At 44.8% G+C, this 22,603-nt stretch overlaps 1 protein-coding gene across 9 annotated transcripts in view; it reads right to left on the reverse strand.

Moving 5' to 3' along the window:
• mpp7a (MAGUK p55 scaffold protein 7a) overlaps positions 1–22,603 on the reverse strand; it is a 155,609-nt gene that overhangs the window by 97,722 nt on the left and 35,284 nt on the right. For all 9 annotated transcript variants that reach the window (XM_086151601.1, XM_086151604.1, XM_086151602.1 and 6 more), the window contains exons 2-3: positions 20,837–20,983; positions 12,692–12,810 (exon numbers count right to left, since the gene is read on the reverse strand). In XM_086151601.1, the coding sequence (XP_086007727.1) occupies positions 12,692–12,810; positions 20,837–20,873 (156 nt within the window). In that variant the 5' untranslated portion in view covers positions 20,874–20,983. The remainder of the gene's footprint in view (positions 1–12,691; positions 12,811–20,836; positions 20,984–22,603) is intronic.

Genomic DNA, 22,603 nt, shown 5'->3' on the forward strand with positions numbered 1-22,603 from the left:
CCAGCAGAATGGCTTCATGCCTAGAAAGAGTAATACATATGCATTATTTGTTTTAAGATTACTGGTGGAGTACACAATCAGTCCAAGGTGTACCCTTCCCTCTCGCCCGATGACAGCTGTGATAGGCTCCAGCGTACCCTGCGACCCTGAGTGCAAAATAAGCGGAAGAAGATGGATGGATGGATGGATGGATGGATGGATGTATGGATGGTGGAGTACAGAGAAGGTCAGAGGGAACGGCATTGTGCCTTTGTAGACCAAGAAAAAGCATATGACAGGGTCCCAAGAGAGGAACTACGGTATTGTATGACGAAGTATAAGAGCTATGAGACGGTGTTGAGGTGTGCTTTGGTGTGACAGAGACGGGCAAGGTGGAGGTGGGACAGCATCAGGGGTCAGCTCTGAGCCCCTTCTTATTTGCAGTGGTAGTCATCGATTGGTTATATTGCGACTATAATAATAAACGTGAACCCACTGTGTACTTTTATGCACTTTTATTAGAAGCTTCCTCGTAACATTGCGACAACATAACATGAGTATAATGAAGGCTTCAGTGCCTCATTGCCGCAAATTATGCAGAGTGGCTTGTTCTGTGGGAATCACCTGTTACGATAAATCCACATTTCAAGTAGAACTCCTGGTATCGTCTGTTAAAATCTTTCTTTTTCTTGGAAGTTGTTCTTCTGTCTCTTCACTAGACCTTCTCCCCTTCGAAAAGAAACTTTCCGTTTGACATCTGTTTTTTACTCATTTTACTAGCTTGTGGGTTACAGTTTTGGCGCTCAAGTGACCGAGATGTAACCGAGAGATTCCGGTCATTTCTCAAATGATTTTTCAAAATAAAGATAATTCACACTCAGATAAAAAATCCAACGAAAAGAATTGATTATTCTTGGGCGGCCGGGTACCAATTGATCCATGGACCGGTACCGGTCTGCAACCCGGGCGTTGGGGACCACTGATCTAGAGGAAGGTAAAAGAGAAGATTTATTTTGTGTTAGTTTGTGTGACAGAATAGGATACAGAGAATAGGGATAGATGGGAAAGGTTGATTTGCTGTGGCGACCCCTGATGGGAATGGCCATAAGGAAGAGGAGAAGAGTCATATATATGAATAAATGTATGTTTAGCATTTTTATTATTGGTAGATCATTTTGATGTGGTCATTTTAGAAGAAGATCGGAAGGCAAAAAACCGATGGTACCCCTAATCTAAGTAATACTGTCTGGAAAACAAGGTTTCAGTTGTCATATTACCAAAAATATACACGCATATAGATTAAGTAAGGTTACAATACAACTACATATATGCGAAAAAATTGCCACTCTGCATGTAAAGATCGCAATTCAATGCGTGATAGATATGCATTGTTTCATTTCCTTTTTATACATCTACTCATTTGGGTAAAAGGCATAGAATGAGAAACTAACCTGAAAATGCAAGTGCACGTACAAAAGAACCCAAAATCACTCCAGTGAGCCAAAAACCACAAACACATTCATAATCCTTCAAATTAGGATGCCCCGGTTATGAACAAATTTGTGCTGATGCGCGTCATCAAGTATGTGAAGTGGAAAATATATGTGCATTGTGTGAATTCCCTGTGCTTCATAGTCTGTATTCAGAATTATGTGATCCTTATGAAGCAGGCAACATGAGAAATGTATCTTAATACCTGTCAAGAAAAACACAGCTAAATTGTTAATGCGAGCTTTAGACAAATAACTGACCACTTGGGCATTCAACCTGTAACAATCATGCTGTTGGTGCAAGGAGTAAAGTAGGGATCCATGTGATTCTTTTTGACCCTTTACAATAACCTGGAGCACATTTTTTGCATGAGCACTACAGCTTGTTATCTCCCTTTGGATTGATCTCTTTTTACCAAACAAGAATAATAGTATTTGTTTGTCCATTTATTTTTTTTAGGTGAGTGTGTGTCGGTAACGCAGCCTCAGGGGGACACAGGCCAGTATCTCTCTGAACCAGCCTCAGATGGGGCACAGACCAGTGCCTTCCTGAGCCGGTCCTAAGCCCGGATAAATGCAGAGGGCTAGGTCAGGAAGGGCATCTGGCATAAAACTTTTACAAAAACCAAATATGCAAATCAAACCTAAGAATCTCATAACAGATCGGTTGAGGCCGCCGATGGTGCCAATAACCTAAAGGTTAGCAGCAAAAATTTGACTTCTTTGGGTTGACGGAGGGGAGGAGAAAGGTGTGTTCAGATAGAGAGAGAGGTGTTCAGAAGCAGAGAGAGAAGAGGAAAGGCAAGAGTCTAGGACTGATAGTAGGGACCTTGAATATTGGGATGATCACAGGAAAAGGTAGAGAGTTGTTTGACATGATGTAGAGAAGGAAAGTGGATATACTGTGTATCCAGGACACCGGGTGGAAAGGTAGGATGGCTAGAAGCAGGCTTTAAGTTGTACTATCATGGTAATGACAGGAGGAGAAATGAGTAGGAATTACATTAAAGAAGGAGTTTGTTAGGAATTTTCTGGAGGTGAAAAGAATGTCAGATGGATTTGTGAGTCTGAAACTAGAAATTGTAGGTGTGATGCACGATGTTGTTAGTGGCTATGTCCCACAGGTGGGATACAAGTTAGAGGAGAAGTTCTGAAATGAGTTACATGATGCAGATTATCCCCAGAGTTGAGAGGGTGGTAATTGGTGCAGACTTCAATGGACATGTTGGGGCAGGCAATAAGGGTGATGAAGAAATAATGGGTAGGTTTGGTAGCCAGTATAGGGACTCAGAGGGACAGATGGTGGTAGACTTTGCAAAAAGGATGGAAATGGTGTTAGTGAATCCCATTTTCAAGAAAAGACAGGAACATAGGGTAACTTATAAGAGCGGAGGTAGGAGAACGCAGGTAAATTGCGTCTTGCATAGATGAGGTAACCTGAAAGAGATCTGTGACTGCAAAGTAGTTGTAGGTGAGAGCGTAGCCAGACAGCATAGGATGGTGGTTTGTTGGACAGTGAGGAGGGAGAGACAGATTTACCGTAATTTCCGGACGATAAGCCGCAACTTTTTTCAATTGAACAACAATGCAGGTAATTTATGGATTATTTGGGGGGGGGGCTAACGAGCTTCACACCGCGAAAACGTTTATCCTTGTCACATTCAACCAATGAAATGACTGGGAAATTCTGAGTCCATTCAACTGCGACACGAAAGAAGGACTTTGACGGATTTAGTGCGAGGAGGAAGCCTAAGATAGCGATCAGCTAGACAGGGTGGCTAATATTGAGGTGCGCTCAATAGGCCGGAAATTACGGTATACAGGTTGGCAAAACAGATAGACAGAGGTGGAGCTTGTACAGCAGGTCTGGGTGATTAAGAATAGAGAGGGAAATGAATTGACAGATGATAGAATAGTAATGGGAAGATGGAAAGTGTACTTTGAAGAGCTGATGAATGAGGAGAATGAGAGAGGGGGAACTGTAGAAGAGGAGACTCTTGTAGACCACAAAGTAGCACAGATTAGTAAAAGTGAAGTGAGGAAGGCATTGAGGCATGGAAAGGCAGTTGGTCTTGATGAAATATCTGTGGAGGTATGGAAGTGTCTCGGAGAGGCAGCAGTAAACCTGACTAGATTATGTGATTAGATTATTTAACAGGATCTTAGAGAGTGAGAGGATGCCTGAGGAATGGAGAAGTGTGATGGTGTCCATTTTTAAGAATATGGGGATGTGCTCAAGAGGAATGCAGCCTCAGGGCAGCACTGGCCCATGTCTCTCTAAGCCTGCCTTGGGGGTGCACGGAGCAGTGCCTCCCTGTGCCGGTCCCAAGCCCGGATAAATGCTGAGGGTTGCGTCAGGAAGGGCATCCGGCTTAAAACTTTTGCCAAAACCAAACTTGCGAGTCAACCAAAACTATACCATACCGGATCGGTCGCAGACCGGGTTAACAAAGACCGCTATTGGTACTGATGACCTACAGGGTACTAATGGAAATTGGGCTACTGTGGGTCGAAGAACAAGAACAAGAAGAAGAGGAGGAGTGCGTGTTCCGAAGCAGAGAGAGGAGGAAAGGAAAGAGCCTGGGACTGAGAGTAGGGACTTTGAATATTGGGACTATGACAGGAAAAGGTAGAGAGTTGGTCAGCATGATGCAGAGAAGGAAGGTGGACATACTGTGTGTCCAGAAGACCACATGGAAAGGTAGTAAGGCTAGAAGCTTAGGAGCAGGCTTTAAGTTGTACTTTCATGGTACTGACAAGAAGAGAAATGGAGTAGGAGTTATCTTAAAGGACGAGTTTGTTTGGAACGTCCTAGAGGTGAAAAGAATGTCAGATAGACTTATGAGTCTGAAACTGGAAATTTAAGGTGTGATGTTCTATCTTGTTAGTGGCTAAGCCCCACAGGTGGGATGTGAATCTGAAGAGAAGGAGAAGTTCTGGAATGAGTGATAATTGGTGCAGACTTCACTGGAAATGTTGGTGAAGGCAATAGAGGGGATGAAGAAGTGATGGGCAGATTTGGTATCCAGGATAGGAATGCAGAGGGACAGATGGTGGTAGATTTTGCAAAAAGGATGGAAATGGCTGTAGTGAACACCTTTTTCCAGAAAAAACAGGAACATAGGGTAACTTATAAGAGCGGAGGTAGGAGCAACCAGGTAGACTACATCTTCTTTATACAAGGTAACCTGAAAGAGATCAGTGTCTGCAAAGTAGTTGGAGGTGAGAGTGTAGCCAGACTGCATAGGATGGTGGTTTGTAGGAAGACTCTGGTGACAAGGAAGATGAAGAGGACAAAGGCAGAGCAGAGGACAAAGTGGTGGAAGCTGAAAAGGGAAGAGTGTTGCATGGTTTTCAGGGAGGAGTTGAGAAAGGCTCTGGGTGGTCAGGGTGAGCTTCCTGATGATTGGACAACTACAACTAGTGTTATCAGGGAGACAGGTAGAAGAGTACTTGGTGTGTCATCTGGCAGGAAAGTAGATAAGGAGACTTGGTGGTGGAATGAGGAAGTGCAGGAGTACATACAGAGAAAGCGGTTAGCAAAGAAGAAGTGGGATACTGAGAGGACTGAAGAGAACAGACAGGGGTTCAGGGAGATGCGGCAAAAGGTAAAGATAGAGGTAGCAAAGGCAAAACAAAGGGCGTACGATGACTTGTATGCTCGGTTGGATAGTAAGGAGGGTGAGAATGATCTATACAGGTTGACGAAACAGAGACATAAAGATGGAAAGGATGTACAACTGGTCTGGGTTATTAAGGACAGAGAGGGAAATGTATTGACAGATGCTAGAAGAGTGATGGGAAGATGGAAAGGGTACTTTGAAGAGCTGATGAATGTGAAAAATGAAAGAGAGGCAAGGGTAGAAGAGGGGACTATTGTAGACCACAAAGTAGCACAAATTAGTAAAAGTGAAGTGAGGAAGGCATTGAAGATGGTGAAGAGTGGAAAAGCAGTTGGTCCTGATGATATACCTGTGGAGGTGTGGAAGTGTCTAGGAGAGGCAGCGGTTGATTTTCTGACTAGATTATTCAACAGGATCTTAGAGAGAGAGAAGACGCCTGAAGAATGGAGACCAAGTGTGATGGTGCCTATTTTTAAGAATAAAGGGGATGTGCAGAATTGTGGCAACTATAGAGGGATAAAGTTGATGAGCCATACAATGAAGTTATGGGAGAGTAGTGCAAACTAGACTGAGAGCAGAAGTCAGCATTTGTGAACAGCAGTATGGGCTAATGCCTAGAAAGAGTACTACAGATGCAGTATTTCCTTTGAGAATACCAATAGAGTACAGAGAAGGTCTGAGGAAGCTGAACTGCACTTTTGTAGACCTAAAAAAAAAAAAAAAACATACGACAGGGTGCCAAGAGAGGAACTCAGGTATTGTATGAGGACGTCTGGAGTAGCAGGGAAGTATGTTAGACTGGTGTCTGGATATGTATGCTAGCTGTGAGACAGTGGTGAGGTGTGCTTAAGGTGTGACAGAGAAGTTCAAGATCATCGAAGTGGGACTTCAACAAGTATCAACTCTGAAGCCCTTCTTGTTTGCAGGTGTAATGCACAGGCTGACAGATGGGGTTAGACTGGAATCTCCATGGACCATGATGTTTGCAGATGGCATAGTGATCTGCAGTGAGATCAGAGAACAGACTGAGGAAAATCTGGAGAAATAGAGGTATGCTCCGGAAAGAACAGGAATGAAGGGTAGTCACAGCAAGACAGATTATGTGTGTGTTAATTGAGAGGAACTCAGGTGGAACAGTAGGGCTACACTGAGAGGAGATCAAGAAGTTGGAGGATTTCAAGTACTTAGGGTCAACAGTCCAAAGCAACGGAGAGTGTGGAAAAGAGGTAGAGAAATGGGTTTAAGCAAGTTGAAATGGGTGGAGAAAAGTGTCAGGGGTAGTATGCGATAGAAGACTATCAGCCAGAATGAAAGGAAAGGTGTACAAGACAGTGATGAGACCAGCGATTTTGTATGGTCTATAAACAGTGACAATGATGAAAAGACAGGAGGCAGGGCTGGAGGTTGCAGAGATGAAGATTTTGATGTTCTCTTTTGGACTGACAAGGCTGGATAGGATCAGGAATGAGTCCACCAGAGGGACAGTACATTTTACATTTTTTATTTTTATGAATATTTACATTTTTTGGAGAGAAGGTCAAAGAAGCCAGACTGAGATGGTTTGCTCATGTACAGAGGAGGGATAGTGATTGTTAGACAATGCTGGAATTGGAGCTGCCTGGCAGGAGGTCTACATCAAGACCAAAGAGAAGATTTATGGATGTAGTGCGAGAGGATATGATGTTAGTTGGTGTGAGAGAGGAGCATACAGATAATCGGGTTCGATGGAGAAGGTTGACTCGATGTAGCTACCCCTGAGGGGAAGAGCCGAAAGGAGGAGAAGAGGATTAATTTGTGAACAAGTGCATTTTTCTCGATGCTAGACAATGATTTGATACCTGTTTCCCTTGAAATATAAACTAGGTATAATCACTGGTATTAGAGTTTTGGCAATATATGAAGCTCCTTCTCAGTTTATAGTTATGATTCAAAGAAATAAAAATGCTACATTCATTATCATTGTATGTGACCCACATTGCAAATGTGTGCATTAAGTACACATTCATTTGTAATTGGACTTAAAAGTCAGCTATCACATATATAGAAATATGAACTGGTTGAAAGGAGAATTACACTGAAATAGCAAAGACTAAGTTTATGCAAGCTGATAAAAACTGCTCCATTCACTGCCTCTGTCTACTTGTGTCATCAGGTCCCCAGGCAAGCGGCACAGCAATTATCCTCCGCACCTGGTGACCAGGTGGTCTTAAACGACACTTGTGTAGAACATCCTGGACTGAAAACCCATTAAACTACCTGCAATCCTACGTACCTGTGTCTGTCCTCCTGGGAACCATCCACAACAGAAGATCAGACCTGGTATGGAGCCCACTTGCTCTTCCACAACCCCTCAGGTCATCCATGCTTCCCCGATGGCTAGCCCGGCCACCTACTCTGGCTCCCCAGAAAATTGTAAGGGCTTTCTGTTGCAATGCTCTCTGATGTTTGAGATGCAGCCCACTCGGTTCCCCACTGAAAGGTCCAAAATTGCCTACATCATCTCCCTCCTGTCGGGTAAGGCACTCCAGTGGGCGGGAGCGATATGGAATACCCCAGGCACGGTGACAGCGATGGCGCAGAGCTTCATGGAGCACTTCCAAGAAGTCTTCAGCCTTCCTGATGGGGATTCCTCCCTTCAGGCCCAACTTTTCAACCTCCGACAGGGGAAAGGGTCCATCGCAGAGTACGCCCTACAGTTCTGGACGCTAGCAGCCGCCAGTGGATGGAATGAGCCAGCCCTTCTTGCCAAGTTTTTTTTTTTTGGCAAGATGGTGGGCGGGAGGACGCTGGCGCATTTGGCTGCCGCTTCCCGCTCTCCTACCAATCAACCAAACCAAAGACAAAGGCTCACCTGGACAATCTCCAGCAAGCTACCAAACTAGCTTGCCGACCTGAGCAGGCTGGTTCGCTAGCTAGCCTCTCAAAACTCCAGATCCCGACGGTGACCTGAGCAGGCTGGCTGGCTGGCTAGCTAGCCGGCTAGCCTTTCGAAACTCTGGATCTCGACGGTGGCCTGAGCATGCTGGTTTGTTAGCTAGCCTCTCGAAACTCCGGATCCCGATGGCGCCTTGCAAGACGGCATTTCCATCGGCCAAAATCTTCTCGCTCCTCCTGCTCCACCATCTCTCCCTCCACCAAAAATCCATCTCCGACATCCAGCTCCAACACTTGCCTCCTCACAGCAGCACGACACTCAGCTGCACACCGGCGAAGCCCCTCCAGCTTGTCCCTGGACTGGCGCTCATCGCCACACTCTCCAATTTGGACTTCTTCCCAATAATTCTGTGTATGTTCTGTTCCCTCTGTTTTTTTTACTTGTGAAGCGTCTTTGAGTGTCATGAAAAGCGCTATAAAAATCCCATGTATTATTATTATTATTATTAAGTTTCGACAAGGCCTGAACACCTCCTTGCAACCATGGGGTTGGAGAGGTTCATCTAGCTGGCCACCCGAGTATCGCACCGGAGAGAGGCCTGTTTCTCTGGCCCTAGAAGGTCTACCACGGCCACAGGGCCATCCTGGAGTCAGCAAGAGCGAGAAGAAGAGGCCATGGAGGTGGATGCCCTCCAATTATCAACCACTGAGAGACGCAGACGCATAGACTCCTTCGACCAGGGGACACTGGACGGGTGGGTCCTATCCAGCGCCAAGAAGGATGATGCCGACGAGGAGATTGCCAAGCATGATGGTAAATGGGAGGTGGAAGAGATGAAGGACAGCAAGCTGCCTGGTGACAAAGGTCTGGTCCTGAAGTCCAGAGCCAAACATCACGCCATCTCTGCTCAGCTGCTGCGGCCCTTCGTCTTTGACACCAAGCCACTCATTATCCAGTACAAGGTGAACTTCCAGTCTGGCATTGACAGTGGCGGTGCCTACGTCAAGCTGCTGACCCAGACCCCAGAGCTGGACCTGAACCAGTTTGTGGACAAAACTCCGTACACCATCATGTTTGGACCTGACAAGTGTGGCGAGGACTACAAGCTGCACTTCATCTTCAGACACAAAAACCCCAAGACTGGAGAAGATTTCTCCATTTCGTTCATGAAGCCTTGGAACACGGAAGGGGCATTGGGTTGGCCATATGGCATGACCTGGTATTCCCAGTGACCAGAGGGGGTTATGAAAGCCGTCTTCCACTCATCCCCTCTTCTGATGCGCACCAGGTTGTAGGCGCTACGGAGGTCCAGTTTGGTGAATATTTTGGACCCCGGGGGGACTCCAAGGCTGCCGGCACCAAAGATAGAGGATATCGGAACTTGACGGTGGCTTGGTTCAGGATCCGGTAGTCCACACAGGGCCTTAATCCTCCATCCTTCTTTGTGATGTAGAAGAATGGCAAGGCAGCAGGGGACTTTGATGGTCGGATATAGCCCTGGCGCAGGGATTCCTCTACATAGGTCTCCATGGCCGTGCGCTCTTGGAGAGAGAGGGGGTAGATCTTTCCATTTGGTAGGGGAGGGCCTGGAAGAAGATCTATCGCACAGTCCCAGTGGCCCAGGAAATAGTAGGTTCATGCGCTATCAACCAAGGTCTGCCTAACACCAGATCCATCTGTGACCCTTCCAGAACATGAAACGAAATGTTCTCAACATGTAGAACCCCTATTCTAAGCTGAAGGGAGGAGGTCTGTGGGTTGACTCGCCTGGGAGATAGAGGTTTTCCCATCACTGATCGTAAAATGAAGGAGGGGGAACATGGGATCCGGGGAATTTGTAGCTGTCGGCAGAGCGCAGCGGAGATGAAGTTCCCTGCCGAGCCGGAGTCTAGGAGGGCATGCAGAAGGTGGGTCGAGTCAGACACACTAAGCTGAGCTGGGATAGTCAACAGTGTTAAATGGACATCAGGAGAAGTCACAGCGCCCACCTGGGGTTTTGGAGTCAATTCCTTCCCTGAGCAGAGTATGCCCAGAATTCCCTCCAGCAGCCAACCACCGGGTTAACCCCTTTCCAGTGCATGCTCGGCTACCAACCACCCCTGTTTCTTTGGACAGGAGAATCCTTGGAAGTCCCGGCTGTCGATCAGTGGTTCAGGGAGAGCGAGAGAGTGTGGGCCAGAGCCCACCGGCACTTGCAAGAAGCTCTAGGCCGCCGCCGCCGCTATGCGGATGCCCACCAATCACAGGCACCCCCTTATGCCATGGGGCAGAAGGTGTGGCTCTCAACGCGGGACCTCCGAATGAAACACCCCTGCAAAAAAACTCAGGCCGAAATACATCGGTCCTTTCAGGATCTCCCACCAGATCAATCCAGTTACCTTTCGCCTACAGCTCCCACCAGAATAAAAAATTCACCCAGTATTTCATGTGTCCCTGTTAAAACTGTGCCATTCATCTGACTCTTCTTGAGCTGCAGACCCTGGGGTTGCTGTGCCTCCTCAACCGCCCCCCTCCTGGATGAGGGTTCCATCTACGCAGTCCGCCAGATACTCCAATCTCGACGCCGCCGGGGTCAACTGGAGTACCTGGTCGACTGGGAGGGGTACGGGACAGAGGAACGCTCCTGGGTCCGGCGCAAGGACATCCTGGACCCAGGGCTATTGGAGGAGTTTCATAGCACCCATCCAGGGCAACCGGCTCCGCGTCCCCGTGGCCGTCCCCGTGGTCGTCCCCGTGGTCGTCCCCACCACCGTGCACCCTCGTCCAAGGAGGAGGAAGCTGGGGGGGGGGGGGGGTACTGTCACGACTCATCAGGTCCCCGGGCAAGCGGCACAGCAATTATCCTCCGCACCTGGTGACCACGCCGCACCAGGGAACAATCTCGATAATCAGGCCGGAGTATAAAGGCGGACCCAAAGTTTCAGTCATTGTCTGATCTCGTTAGTATGAGAACTTGAAAGCTTTTAACAGAACATTATAATATGAAAAACATCCCGACTGCGTTTAAAAGCAGAGCAATAAATTCTATATTTGGGCACAGCTGATCCATTCAAAATCATGCCTTCAACAAGTGTTAATTTTATAATAACAATAACTCATCCATCAATTTTCTGCCACTTATCCGCAATTAAAAGCTAATGAGGAAGGGGAGGGGACCTGGAATCTGTTTTTACTTGGATGAAGTTTGGTACACAAATGTCGAAAAAATCATGCAGGAGAAATCATGCATCCCTCACTGAGAGACCTGAAAAAAGATGAACAGGGAACAGGGAACAGGGAACGATGAACAAATATTGGCACATCTCTCAATCAGCAGATTGAGAAAATTAAAAGATAGAAAAAAATATACATTCACTTTCAGAAGAGTTTAATGCATGCATGCGTGGCAGGCGACTGTCTTGGGTGCAATGCACACTGGGGTGCCCCATCCCAAGAGTGGCATGAGCATGTATGAAACCATGGGTGTGTTCTTCGTCCTCAGTATCGGCTTGCGCTAGTTCCTTCTTTAAGACCCACTGGATGGGAGTGACTACAGCATGGGGAGCAATTATGGGATCAGGACAGACCGTTTCCAGGACTACAATGTAGGCAGGATAGGGCGCCAGCCTTGCTGTTCTTGCCCCTGGGTGGTAGAGAATGGCGAAATCAACCCAGGCAAAAAACAAATCCCAACAGGCTTGGCTGGGATTGAGATGCTTGGAGGACTTAGATGTTCTAAATTGTTGGGATCTGAGAGAACAACAAGGGGGAGCTGCTCCTTCTAGCCGGTAGTGCCATTCCACTGGGACCAGTTTAATAGCTAACAACTCGCGGTTCCCATCATTCAAATTTTTTGCTGTCTTGTGCAGTTTCTGCAGGGTTTATGCACAGGGTTAGAATAGAGGGACTATATTATAGGGACCCTATGTAAAGACCGCTCCTACTCTAATGGTAGAGGCATGCAGTAATATAACAGACGGTCTAGACAGGTCTGACAATTTCAGCATGTGGTGAAAGAGGCGAGCGCAGCGCTGGCAAGAATCTAGCACTTTCTAGATTCATACTAAATGAGAAAAACAAGTGTTCAGAGAGTGGGAATAAATTGCCTTGGCTGTCTGAGAGTGAAATCAAAACAGCATACAAAATGAAGCATACAACTTTAAGGGGAGGATAGAAGAAGAAAGAAAGAGCCCCATTGTCACATTCAGTTCTACATACAGCACAACATCAGTGAAATTTAACTGCATCAAGCGTACAGGCTTAGAGGAACATGGTAATTGAATCAGGATTGACAGTCAGTTAAAAGAAAAAGAAACTTTAACTTAGCAATGACTCGCAATAAAGCAGCAGCAGCAAAAAAAAAGTCTTGCTTGGGAAATATATACAGTACAGTGAGAAGTGCAACTGTCTTTGGGAATGGTGGCAATGGGGGACTACAACAATACAAGAATCCAGATGGGGGGGGGGGGCTCCCCACAGTCATGCCCTGCTGTTCGATGCACAGCCGCAAACAAAAGTCAGAGACCATGCCCCCGATTGAAGGCGAGGGGAGGCTACCCTCTCATCTGCCATTTAGAAGCCCAATGTACAGGTACCAAAGTGAGGGGCAATAACTATGGCCATACCTGCCCTGAACCTCAGATTGAAAAACAGTACAACCCCTCTCAAGGAGACTGGCTTCGAAGCCCAAGCTGTATATCAATGGGAGTCCAGCTAAATGTTGATGGAACCTTAGATTTTCTTACTTTGAAAAGGAAATGGAGTCTCGTCTGTCCAAACATGTCTTGCAGGAAGGTATAGTCCTCAGACTGGCTAGCATGGGGCTGCAGCTGGTACGGCAGAGCTGCCAGCAGCTCATATAGACCTGGAAAAAAGAAGAGTAAAATAAAAGTACTGTATGGGAACGATTATGAATATATGAATCAAAGATCACAGATAAAACTGGCATGAATTTAAACAAATGTGAATCCTATATGACAGCAGGGTGCAATAAGTCAAACTCTGAAATAAAGGAAATGTGCGTCAGGAAGGGCATCCGGCGTAAAACTTTTGCCAAAACCAAACATGCGAGTCAACCATAACCATATCATACGGGATCGGTCGTGGGCCGGGTTAACAATGACTGCCATTGGTACTGATGACCTACAGGGTACTAATGGAAATTGGGCTACTGTGGGTCGAAGAACAAGAACAAGAAGAAGAGGAGGAGTGCGTGGAAGCAGAGAGAGAAGGGGAAAGGAAAGAACCTGTGGCTAAGAGTAGGGACTTTGAATATTGGGGCTATGACAGGAAAAGGTAGAGAGTTGGTCGACATGACGCAGAGAAGGAGGGTGGATATACTGTGTGTCCAGAAGACCACGTGGAAAGGTAGTAAGGCTAGAAGCTTAGGAGCAGGCTTTAAGTTGTATTATTATGGTACTGACAAGAAGAAAAATGGAGTAGGAGTTATCTTGAAGGACGAGTTTGTTAGGAACGTCCTAGAGGTGAAAAGAATGTCTGATAGACTTCTGAGTCTGAAACTGGAAATTGAAGGTGTGATGCTCGATGTTCTTTGTGGCTATGCCCCGCAGGTGGGATGTGAATCTGAAGAGAAGGAGAAGTTCTGGAATGTGTGAGATGCAGTGATGCAGAATATTCCCAAAGAATACTGCAGAATATTGCAAAAAGGATGGAAATGGCTGTAGTAAACACCTTTTTCCAGAAAAAACAGGAACATAGGGTAACTTATAAGAGAGGAGGTCGGAGCAACCAGGTAGACTACATCTTGTATAGCAAGGCAACCTGAAAGAGATCAGTGACTGCAAAGTAGTTGTAGGTGAGAGTATAGCCAGACAGTATAGGATGGTGGTTTGTAGGATGACTCTGATGACAAGGAAGATGAAGAGGACAAAGGCAGAGCAGAGGACAAAATGGTGGAAGCTGAAAAGGGAAGAGTGTTGCATGGTTTTCAGGGAGGAGTTGAGAAAGGCTCTGGGTGGTCAGGGTGAGCTTCCTGATGATTGGACAACTACAGCTTGTGTTATCAGGGAGACAGGTAGAAGAGTACTTGGTGTGTCATCTGGAAGGAAAATAGATAAGGAGACTTGGTGGTGGAATGAGGAAGTGCAGGAGTATATACAGAGAAAGCGGTTAGCAAAGAAGAAGTGGGACACTGAGAGGACTGAAGAGAACAGACAGGAGTTCAGGGAGATGCGGCGAAAGGTAAAGATAGAGGTAGCAAAGGCAAAACAAAGGGCGTACGATGACTTGTATGCTCGGTTGGATAGTAAGGAGGGTGAGAATGATCTATACAGGTTGACGAAACAGAGACATAAAGATGGAAAGGATGTACAACAGGTCTGGGTGATTAAGGATAGAGAGGCAAATGTATTGAGACATGCTGGAAGAGTGATGGGAAGATGGAAAGAGTACTTTGAAGAGCTGATGAATGTGAAAAATGAAAGAGAGGCAAGGGTAGAAGAGGTGACTATTGTAGACCACAAAGTAGCACAAATTAGTAAAAGTGAAGTGAGGAAGGCATTGAAGATGGTGAAGAGTGGAAAAGCAGTTGGTCCTGATGATATACCTGTGGAGGTGTGGAAGTGTCTAGGAGAGGCAGCGGTTGATTTTCTGACTAGATTATTCAACAGGATCTTAGAGAGTGAGAAGATGCCTGAAGAATGGAGAACAAGTGTAATGGTGCCTATTTTTAAGAATAAAGGGGATGTGCAGAATTGTGGCAACTATAGAGGAATAAAGTTGATGAGCCATACAATGAAGTTATGGGAAAGAGTAGTGGAAACTAGACTGAGAGCAGAAGTCAGCATTTGTGAACAGCAGTACGGCTTCATACCTTGGAAGAGTACTACAGATGCAGTATTTGCGTTGAGAATGCTAATAGAAAAGTACAGAGAAGGCCAGAGGGAGCTGCATTGCGTTTTTGTAGACCTACAAAAAGCATATGACAGGGTGCCAAGAGAGGAGCTCTGGTATTGTATGAGGAAGTCTGGAGTGGCAGAGAAGTATGTTAAAGTGCTGCAGGACATGTATGCTAGCTGTGACACAGTGGTACGTTGTGCTATAGGGGGTAACAGAGAAGTTCAAGGTGGAGGTTAGACTCCATCAGGGATCAGCTCTGAGACCCGTCTTGTTTGCAGTGGTGATGGACAGGCTGACAGATGAGGTTAGACAGGAATCCTCATAGACCATGATGTTTGCGGATGACATTGTGATCTGTAGTGAGAGCAGACAGCAGGTAGAGGACAATCTAGAGAGGTAAAGGTATGCTCTGGAAAGGAGAGGAATGACAGTTAGTCGCAGCAAGACAGAATATATGTGTGTGAATGAGAGGAACTCGGCTGGAACAGTGAGGCTACAGGGAGTGGAGATCAAGAAGCTGGAGGGTTTCAGGTACTTGGGGTCAACAGTCCAGAGCAACAGGTCCAAGCAGGTTGGAATGGGTGGAGAAAAGTGTCAGGGGTACTATGTGATAGAAGACTATCGACCAGAATAAAAGGAAAGGTGTACAAGACAGTGGTGAGACAAGCGATGCTGTATGGCCTAGAAACTGTTATAATGACCAAAAGACAGCAGGCAGAACTAGAGGTTGCAGAGATGAAGATGTTGAGGTTCTCTTTGGGAGTGACCAGGATGGATAGGATCAGGAATGAGTCTATCAGAGGAGCAGCACATGTTAGATGTTTTGGAGAGAAGGTCAGAGAAGCCAGACTGAGATGGTTTGGTCATGTACAGAGGAGGGATAGTGAATATATTGGTTGACGAATGCTGGAATTGGAGCTGCCAGGCAAGAGGTCTCGAGGAAGACCAAAGAGAAGATATATGGACGTGGTGAGAGAAGATATGAAGGTAGTTGGTGTGAAAGAGGAGGATACAGAGAATAGGGTTAGAATAGGGTTTGAATAGGGTAGAATAGGGTTAAATGGAGTAAGTTGATTCGCTGTGGTGGCCCCAGAAGGGAAAAGCCAAAAGAAGAAGAACAAGAAGAAGAAGAAGAAGTCATATCATCCCTTGCTTCCAGCTTTACTACCTTTCCACCTGGTGTCTTGGACACACTGTATTTCCACTTTTCTTCTCTTTATCATGTCGATCTCTACCTTTTCCTGTCATCGTCCCAATATTCAAAGTTCCTACTCTCAGTCCCAGAAACTTGCCTTTCCTCTTCTCTCTCTGCTTCTGAACACAATTTCATTATACACAATATACATACTTAATAGTATGTACTTGATAGAGTATAATAATAAATGATAATAATAAATGAGATTTGTGTCTTAAGATGGAATTCCAGTCAAAGATTTTAAAAATACTTCTACCAAATAAGTATTTTAATCAAGGAATGAAAGTATTCCAGTCAGTCCATGTTGAGATAGAAAAGCCGCCTTCTGGAGTTATTTTTTCTGCTTGCACTAAAGTTCCAACAGAGAAGTGTGGTTTATTTAAAATTTAATTTAAATTTAAACCAACATTGTTTCTATCGTCACTTTATATGAACACCTCATATATCAATTGCATCCTTGATCCCAGGACATACTTCCACCTCTCTAGATTTTCCTCCACCTGTTCCTTGCTCTCACAACACGTTTGCAGACGTCATCTGCAAACATCATGGTCCACGGAGATTCCTGTGTAACCCCATCACCACTACCAACAAGAGGGGGTTTAGAGCTGACCACTGATTTATTTAATTTAATAGACTTTATCAATCCCTTGCAGGAAATTCGTTCTCTGAATGGTTAATTGCAGCCACAGGAACAGTTAGGAGTTCAGTGTCTTCCTCAACAACACTTCGACACTAGGCGGAGGCAGGAATCAAACCAGGAATGTTCAGTTCCAAGGACAATTGCTGTACCCCCTGCGCCACGCCTCCTCTGAGCGCTCTTAGTTCATCTCCCTTTCTCTCGAGATACTCTTGTGCTTCCTCATTCCACCAGCAAATCTCCTTATTGACTTTCCTTCCAGACAACACACAAAGTACTCTCCTGCCTGTCTCCTTAATCACATTAGCTTTGTTGTCCAGTCATTCCTGAAATATAACACAGGGATATCCATTCCACTTCTTCAGAGTTATTGATTATCATTGAAACATTCGTTATACATGAATACATATAATATATTGTAGACTCTGAAAAATTAAAACAGCGGATCTTCAAGAAAAGTGTTACCATGACCCCAGTCTAAAAGATGTGAAGCAGTCTGTTTGATCACTGTTGGTGGGGAGTATTTAAATCAAGTTATTTGTTATCTCAAATCCAATTGACCCATTTTATGCATTGCCCTCAAACATAACTACCATTCCACATTGTAACTGGTCACATTAAAGCTTTCAACAGGGGAAAGGGCTAAACAGCATAAATACCAACTCTCACCTCAGTATGTTTTCTGACCGATGATTGACATAATCATTGACATCAAAGGTTGACATCAATCTTTGTAGTTACAGTTAACAGTTAAGACAATGCATATTTCATTGTATTCTTATTCTTCCTCCTTTCTACTATTATCTATTACTGTTATGTTTTAACTTGAAACTCTGGCACAACAATTTTCTTTGGGATAAATAAAGTTGTTCTCATCTCATCTCATCATCTCATAAACCAGATCCCTAGGAGGTTTCTTAACTTCAGAGTGACATAAACCAGATGCTGTACTTCAATGGACATCAAAGATGTAGAGAGCAATCAGAGGTTTTTGTTGCTAGTATTGTACACCCATAATCAAGAGATGTAGAAAAATCATTAAACAACCAAAAAAAATTCAAGTACAGTTGCAAGATTTGACAACCATTATCCATAACCTGAATGATTGAAAGCTTCACAGGCATTAAAGTACTACAGTTAACGAACAATACAGCAATTGAGTTTGCAGGAGACAATAAACTGATGTACAATTATCACCCACTGAAGCACTTAGTATGGACTAAATATATGGCTTAGTTCGAAGCCATATATCGATACTCACTCCGTGTTCAGAAAAAGGAAAAAATCTAGTTCTTTGAGTTGCACTGCAGCTAACAGTTGCAAAAAAGCTAATAGTATCTATGGATTCCTTGTTGGACTATGACATTATTTAAATTTATAATATACAGTGATCATTGCATACTTGTTTGAAATAGAAAGACAGATAGGCTACTTGCTTTTCCAGCAATTTTCATAATATCCATATACACACTCATCACACATACATTCTGCAAGAAAAAAGATTTTCCCCACTGTTTGCTATTTCATCTTGAGCTCCTCACAACGGTAAATTTTCACTACATTTTCATCCGATCCACAAAAAATCCCATGACACCCCGTTCTTTGACTAGACAGAAAGACAGAGGGACAGACTTTATGAATCCAAGAGGGACATTCTCTCAAAGCCCTCCACGGTCGTAACTGGGATTTCATACATCAGCAGTGGCCACAGGAGATGAGGCAGGACACTGTGCTGATAGATCCAGGCCTTGAGTTTCCCGGGCAGTCCAGACTTGTCAACAGCAGAAAGCCACTGGTTGAGATTGGCACCGGCGGCTCGACGTGCAGCGGTGTCCTTCTGATCGCTGGTGAAGAGCTTTCCGAGGCTCTTGGTTTCTCGGACATGAATGGAATAGTGGTGTCACCCAGGCTGAATCGGAAGCGTCACGTTCCCCTTCCTCAAGACCAAGGACCTGGACTTTTCAGGCTTGAAGCTCATTCTTGCCCAAGTGATAAGTCAATCCAGACCTTGCAGGCGCCATCTGTATCTGAGCACAGATGTTGTGGCTACCGTGAGATCATCCATGAATGCTCTGATTGGTGGCTGTCGGGTACCAGATCTAGACAGTGGGACTCGGCACTCTACTTCTGCAGACTTCAACTGTATATTCATGGCAAGGGCGAACAGGCACACCGGAATTGTGCAGCTGGTGAAAATGCCTTTCTCCAGTGGGAGCCAATCGGCTGTAAATGCCCCAGAGGACCCCCTCAGACTAAAATTGTCGTAATAGTCGAGGATGAAGATGCGCACCTTTTCTGGGACATGGTATTTGCTAAGGGAAAATTCCATCAGCTTATGTGGAATTGACCCCTAAGCATTGAAAAGGTCCAGCAAAAGTACTGCCAGATCACTCCTGCTCTCTCTCGCTTCACAAATCAGCTGGGCCGCTACGCCAGTGCGCTAGATACATCCTGGGACTCCTGGGACTCCTCCCTTCTGCACAGAGGGGTCGATGTAGGTGTTCTTCAGCAGAAATCTCATGAGGCGGTTGGAAACGATCTTGAAGAAGGCCTTGCACTCTACGCTGAGAAGGGAAATTGATCTCAACAGCTCAATGTATTTTGCGTTCTCCCCCTTGGAAATCTGCGTACTTCCACTGCCGGGGTACCTTCCCTCTTTTCCAGATCGCTCTGAAGATCTTCAACAGGCGTTCCAGCGGGGGGGGGGGGGGGGGGGGGGCACTGTTTGAAGACCTTGTCGGGAACTCCGCTTGGGCCTGGTGCCGATGCCGCCCTGGAAGCTCTGATGATCTCTCTGACTTCCTTCAGGGTAGGTGCATTAATGTCAAACAGAGTGAGGGGTTCAGGTGGGCATACAAGAACTTCACAGTGGCCGAGGTCTTGGTCTCTCATGCTATCACTGTATGTATTTCTTATGTGGCGGTTGATGTCTTCCTTCGGACTTGAGAGCTGACCACTGCATTTCTCTCCCAGCAGCTTCCTTGCAAATCCAAAAGGGTTCGCAATGAAGGTACTGTACTTGCGAGCCCTCTCGTTGCCCCTCTTCCTGTGCCACTCTGACCAAAGGAGGGTGAGTAGCTTCTCCCTTACCACACCCCTCAGTTATGCCAAGGCTTCCTTCTCATTGTCACTTGCCTTCCTAACCTGGCTCCTCACTGTCCTCAGCTCTTGCCTGAGTTGAGAGATCTTTTTCTCATGCCGGTTTGGAATTGGTGCTGTTGTAGGCTTGGTGGCTTGCTTTTCTTTGATACCAAACCTGCCTGATGCGATGGTTGTGATGAACGTGTTCATTGTCTTCAGCCTCTGGTCCACACTACCTTTTGCTGTTACTTTCAGGGTTGAATCAACATCTTCATCTAATTGTCACCACTCAGACTCCTTGTTAGCAGCAGGCTACAAAATCTGTCGATGTTCTGATGGTCTGCTTTGAGGTGTCGCTGGTAGTGCGTGGAGGCTCTGGGCACTGCGGGGTGTCTCCAGGCCTGGATCCTCCTCCGTCTCACCAGATGCCTTACTGGGTACTGGCACTGTGTGTTGCACCATAGAATTCCTTAGGCAGCGCATCTTGGTCTGATGTATCTTCAGACATTTCAGATTTTTGCAGATCTTGACACATTTGCAGACTGAGCTCATGGTCGATTGTTCATTCTTAATTCAACAAAGTATTACTGATTGCCTTTCTTATTCCATTCCTTGCACTGTCCTGCACTTCAGATAAACGGACCCTTGTATTTCTGTATGACATGATGCAGCTGCACAGTCTGCCAGACTGAGAAGTGGTTATGCTGACTATGATGTCAGATGACATTCACCACAAACACTCTTTATATTAAAGAGAGGTTGAAGAAAGACAGGCATTGAAACAAGAAAGCACTGCATGTTGAGAGAGTGAAACAAAGTTTTGTCAAAAAATTTGTTACATTATCCAGATTACATGGCATTGAATGCAATAAAATGTATTTGTTTTTGAACAACAAATTCAAAACATTCATTCCATGAGAGTGATTTTTTATATGGAAATTACCATGCAACTATAATTAAGTCTTTGCAAAAAGATGTTGATATTTATGCACAAAATGTGTCCATGATAACCGGAATCAAGGTATCAATTATGATAATAAGGATATAATTTCTCATGTATTATCCATGATTGTTTCTCAAAAAAATATAACTTGGATTGGTATGAGGGCTTTCTACCTGGCTCGTGGGTAGCGCTCGTGGCCAAGGCCGGCATGATTCCTTCTGGATCCTTCTTGGTTGCCCTCAGGTAAAGTGATGGCTGGGATTCGAGGCAGTCAGCTTCTCAGTGCCTCTCTCCAAGGACAGGTTTTATGCCATGGGAACCTGAAAGTGAACAAAATTTTAGAACCTATCTGTAAAAACACACTTACCACACAGTGCAGGAAAGTGATGACAAACACGGTTTGTGTGTTTGTTTGTTTTTGTGTGTGTGTATGTGTGTGTGCGTGTGTGTGTGTGTGTGTGTGTGTATCTGTATGTGATTTTATAGGTAGGTTCTATTATTAGGCTGAGTATTCTGATTGAACACTTATATTATATATACATCTAACGGCATTCACCACTGTCTTACAAAAGACCAACAAAATCAATTCTTCTTGTTTTGCCCTTAAAACACAGATTGGAAAAATTGCAACATTTCAGTTATTTCTTTTAACAATGACCATTGCTCCCGTAATATGTCACTTGCAATATCTACCTGGCTCAATCTAACCACAAGACCCAAGGCTTTATTGTAAAATATGCAGGGGTATTCAGTTAAGTCACTGAGGTACAGTTACTGTATTCAATGATATCTACAGTCATTTTTCGATGCAGGAAACTTTGAACAGAGTGTGCTTGTAAAAGAAAAAAAATTGCAGTGCAAATAGAACTGACTATCACAGAATGGTCTGCTATTTGGTGATATCTGCTAAACAATGAGGACAACCAGCAAAATAAGCTCATACTTTGTGTGCTAATGAGTGCTAATGCTAATGCTTTGAGTGCTAATGCTGACACAGATTGCTATGCATAGAGGCAAGAAAGACATTGGTTTCTTTTCTTCAATAGGTCCAATGATTAGGTTTTCGGTAAAGAAATGAAATTTCACATTTTAGTTGGATGCCTGTCATTTTACAGAGTGATAAGTATTCAATTTTAAGCCTAGCAGATCTAAGGTGAGTTACCAGATATACTCAAAGTGTCACAATAAAAGAACATTTTTTTTCTCCAGGACCAAGTTATGCAAAATGTGATGCTTTTATCAAAAACACTTATTAAAAGGACTTTCCATCAAATCAAATCAATATCAGGTAGACAAATTCAAAACCCTGCTCCTCTGTTATGTCAGAAACAATGTGTTGACTATCTTTCTTATTTTTGTGAGTGCATGACAACCCCGCCAACCACCGACTCCAACTGTTGTCCTCAAGGAGGCGGTTTTGGACAATCAATGCAAAAACAGATTGAAAAACAGTTTTTACCCCATGGTGGTCAGTGCAGTAAATTTGGCACAATCCTGAACACTTTAACCTTACATACTGCAATAAGCCCTAAGGAACACACACACACACCTATATACCTAATGTTTTTTTTCCCGTTTTCCCTTTTTTACTTTTTTTACTTTTTCTTTTAATACATGGCATGTTGAAAGGTTACAGCTATTCACCATTTTGTGGAGATCTAAAAAATAGGCTAAGAAAAGTCAAAGAAGTCATGTCTGCTGAAGTTATACAACACCATGTAGCCATTGTGGACTAAGGGACCAAAGGACAATTTGCTACTGTGCTGGGTTGAACTAGTTCATGCGTGACACATTGAAATGACTCTGCCACCATCTTGTGGTCACAATGCTGGCGGGAAACTCACTGAAAACCCAACAAATGTTCAACAATTTTTCCATACAAAATTTGAAAGACAAAATAGCCCAGTGTCATGGGGGTGGATGGGGTAGAAACTGGTAAG

The sequence above is a fragment of the Fistularia commersonii genome, chromosome 8 (assembly GCF_037954325.1).
Source record: "Fistularia commersonii isolate RoL2024-O1a breed Wild chromosome 8, RoL_Fcom_v1.0, whole genome shotgun sequence".
NCBI classification, from domain to species: Eukaryota; Metazoa; Chordata; class Actinopteri; order Syngnathiformes; family Fistulariidae; genus Fistularia; species Fistularia commersonii.